Source organism: Austrofundulus limnaeus, unplaced genomic scaffold (genome assembly GCF_001266775.1).
Source record: "Austrofundulus limnaeus strain Quisiro unplaced genomic scaffold, Austrofundulus_limnaeus-1.0 Scaffold1013, whole genome shotgun sequence".
Lineage (NCBI taxonomy): Eukaryota > Metazoa > Chordata > Actinopteri > Cyprinodontiformes > Rivulidae > Austrofundulus > Austrofundulus limnaeus.
The window spans coordinates 36,060-37,954 of record NW_013953415.1 but is presented as its reverse complement, the minus strand read 5'-3'; the positions used below and the strand labels follow the sequence as shown (position 1 = coordinate 37,954).

Here is a 1,895-nt window from a genome sequence, read left to right as displayed (position 1 = left end):
CCTTCAGCTGACCTTCAGCTGACCTTCAGCTGTGTGTCTGACCTTCAGCTGACCTTCAGCTGACCTTCAGCTGTGTGTCTGACCTTCAGCTGACCTTCAGCTGACCTTCAGCTGTGTGTCTGACCTTCAGTCTGACCTTCAGCTGACCTTCAGCTGTGTGTCTGACCTTCAGCTGACCTTCAGCTGACCTTCAGCTGTGTGTCTGACCTTCAGCTGACCTTCAGCTGACCTTCAGCTGTGTGTCTGACCTTCAGCTGACCTTCAGCTGTGTGTCTGACCTTCAGCTGACCTTCAGCTGTGTGTCTGACCTTCAGCTGACCTTCAGCTGTGTGTCTGACAGGATGTGGCGGGGGAGCCACTCTACATGCTCTACAGAGCCATTAAATACCAGGTGGACAAAGGTCCAGTGGACGCAGTGACAGGAAAAGCCAAACGGACGCTGAACGACAGTCACCTGCTGCGAGAGGACATGGAGTACTGCTCAGTGGTAACCATAGCAACACTTCCTGTGTGATGACAGGTGCTGTTTCACCTGAGCTGCTTCAGGGTTTATGACTTGGACTTGTCTCTCTGCTCCTGGTTCTCAGACTCTTAACGTCTTGGTGAAGAATGGACTTGAGGTCCAGCTGTGTCCTGTTAAAGTACTTGACATTGACACCATCACACAGGTAGGTACCTGTCTGTCTGTCTGTCCTTCACCTGTCTACCTGACTCTCACCTGTTGGTATGTTTCATGTGCGCAGGTAAAGGACAAAATCCTAGACCAGGTGTACAGAGGAGCTCCGTTCTCTCAGAGGCCAGTAGCAAGCAGCTTGGACCTGGGTACATGTGTCTCTGTCTCACCTGGTCTCACCTGGTCTCTGCTGGCCCTGCAGCTCATGCTCACCTGTAACTGTTTGTCCACAGAATGGCGCTCAGGTCAGGCAGGTCACCTGACTCTTTCAGATGATGATGTCACAGCAGTGGTTCAGGGTTGCTGGAAACGTCTCAACACACTGCAGCACTACAAGGTAAATATGAACCAATAACTGGGTTTCAGTCACCTGGTCTCCAAGGTGGAGCCATCTCCACCTGAGGACAGGAAGTAAAATGTCTCTWTAGGAGCCTGGTGTAGCGTCTGTGTAGTCTGGATTTAGATCCTGTTTCAAGACAAACAACTTGTTTTAGAGGCTATGTTTATAAAGCATCAGGTTGTTGTAAAATGATTATTTATTTAGTAATGAGTATAAAGTTACTGGTAGTTTAATGTGGACCTGATCTGGACTTTAGGCTGCCCTAGCATTCTATGTTGGGTGCTGGATGTTTGTTGATGTTAGCGGCTACTGCTAGCATGATCTTAACATATAAAAACAATCAGAACAAACACTCACCCTGGCAGAAACCAAACAATAATCATCATGGAGCTGTTTGGTACCGAGGTTGTGGATCCACCCACTGCATAAAAAGCTCTGCACCTCCAGTTGTTTACGGGCTTTTATCAGCTGTTGGGTGTAGTTAGTGCTGCCGCCAGCTGCCCCAGCAGACTGGTAACGGGACTGAAGATGTTCCCCAGTAGTCCACTCGGTGCTTGATCTTCTTCTCTTGCCTCTTTAATCGAAAGAGTGAATCACCTACTTCTTCATCAAAGTCCTCTTTCTGTCTCAGACTGGTTTTCCTCCATCTCTGTCTTTGAGCTTCTCTCCTCTCTGCAAAGGTTCTGACTGCGGCTCGGTCCATCTGTCCGCAGCTGGATCTCCACGTTTATCACCTCACTGTTTTTGTCTCAAAGACATTAAAACTAACTAAACTACACCAGTATAGTTATACAAATAGAATCCGTCCGTCCATTTTCTTCCTCTTATCCAGGGTCAGGTCTCGGGGGCAGCAGCCTCAGCAGAGACCCAGACTTCCCTCTC

The 1,895-nt window shown here is 48.8% G+C and overlaps 1 protein-coding gene across 1 annotated transcript in view; it reads left to right on the top strand.

Moving 5' to 3' along the window:
• Positions 1-1,895, top strand: part of LOC106533752 (plexin-B3) — a gene marked incomplete at its 5' end in the record, with an annotated part of 13,833 nt that overhangs the window by 3,259 nt on the left and 8,679 nt on the right. The window contains 4 exon segments of the mRNA XM_014030183.1: positions 341-487; positions 588-668; positions 744-822; positions 907-1,010. Of these exon segments, the coding sequence (XP_013885637.1) occupies positions 341-487; positions 588-668; positions 744-822; positions 907-1,010 (411 nt within the window).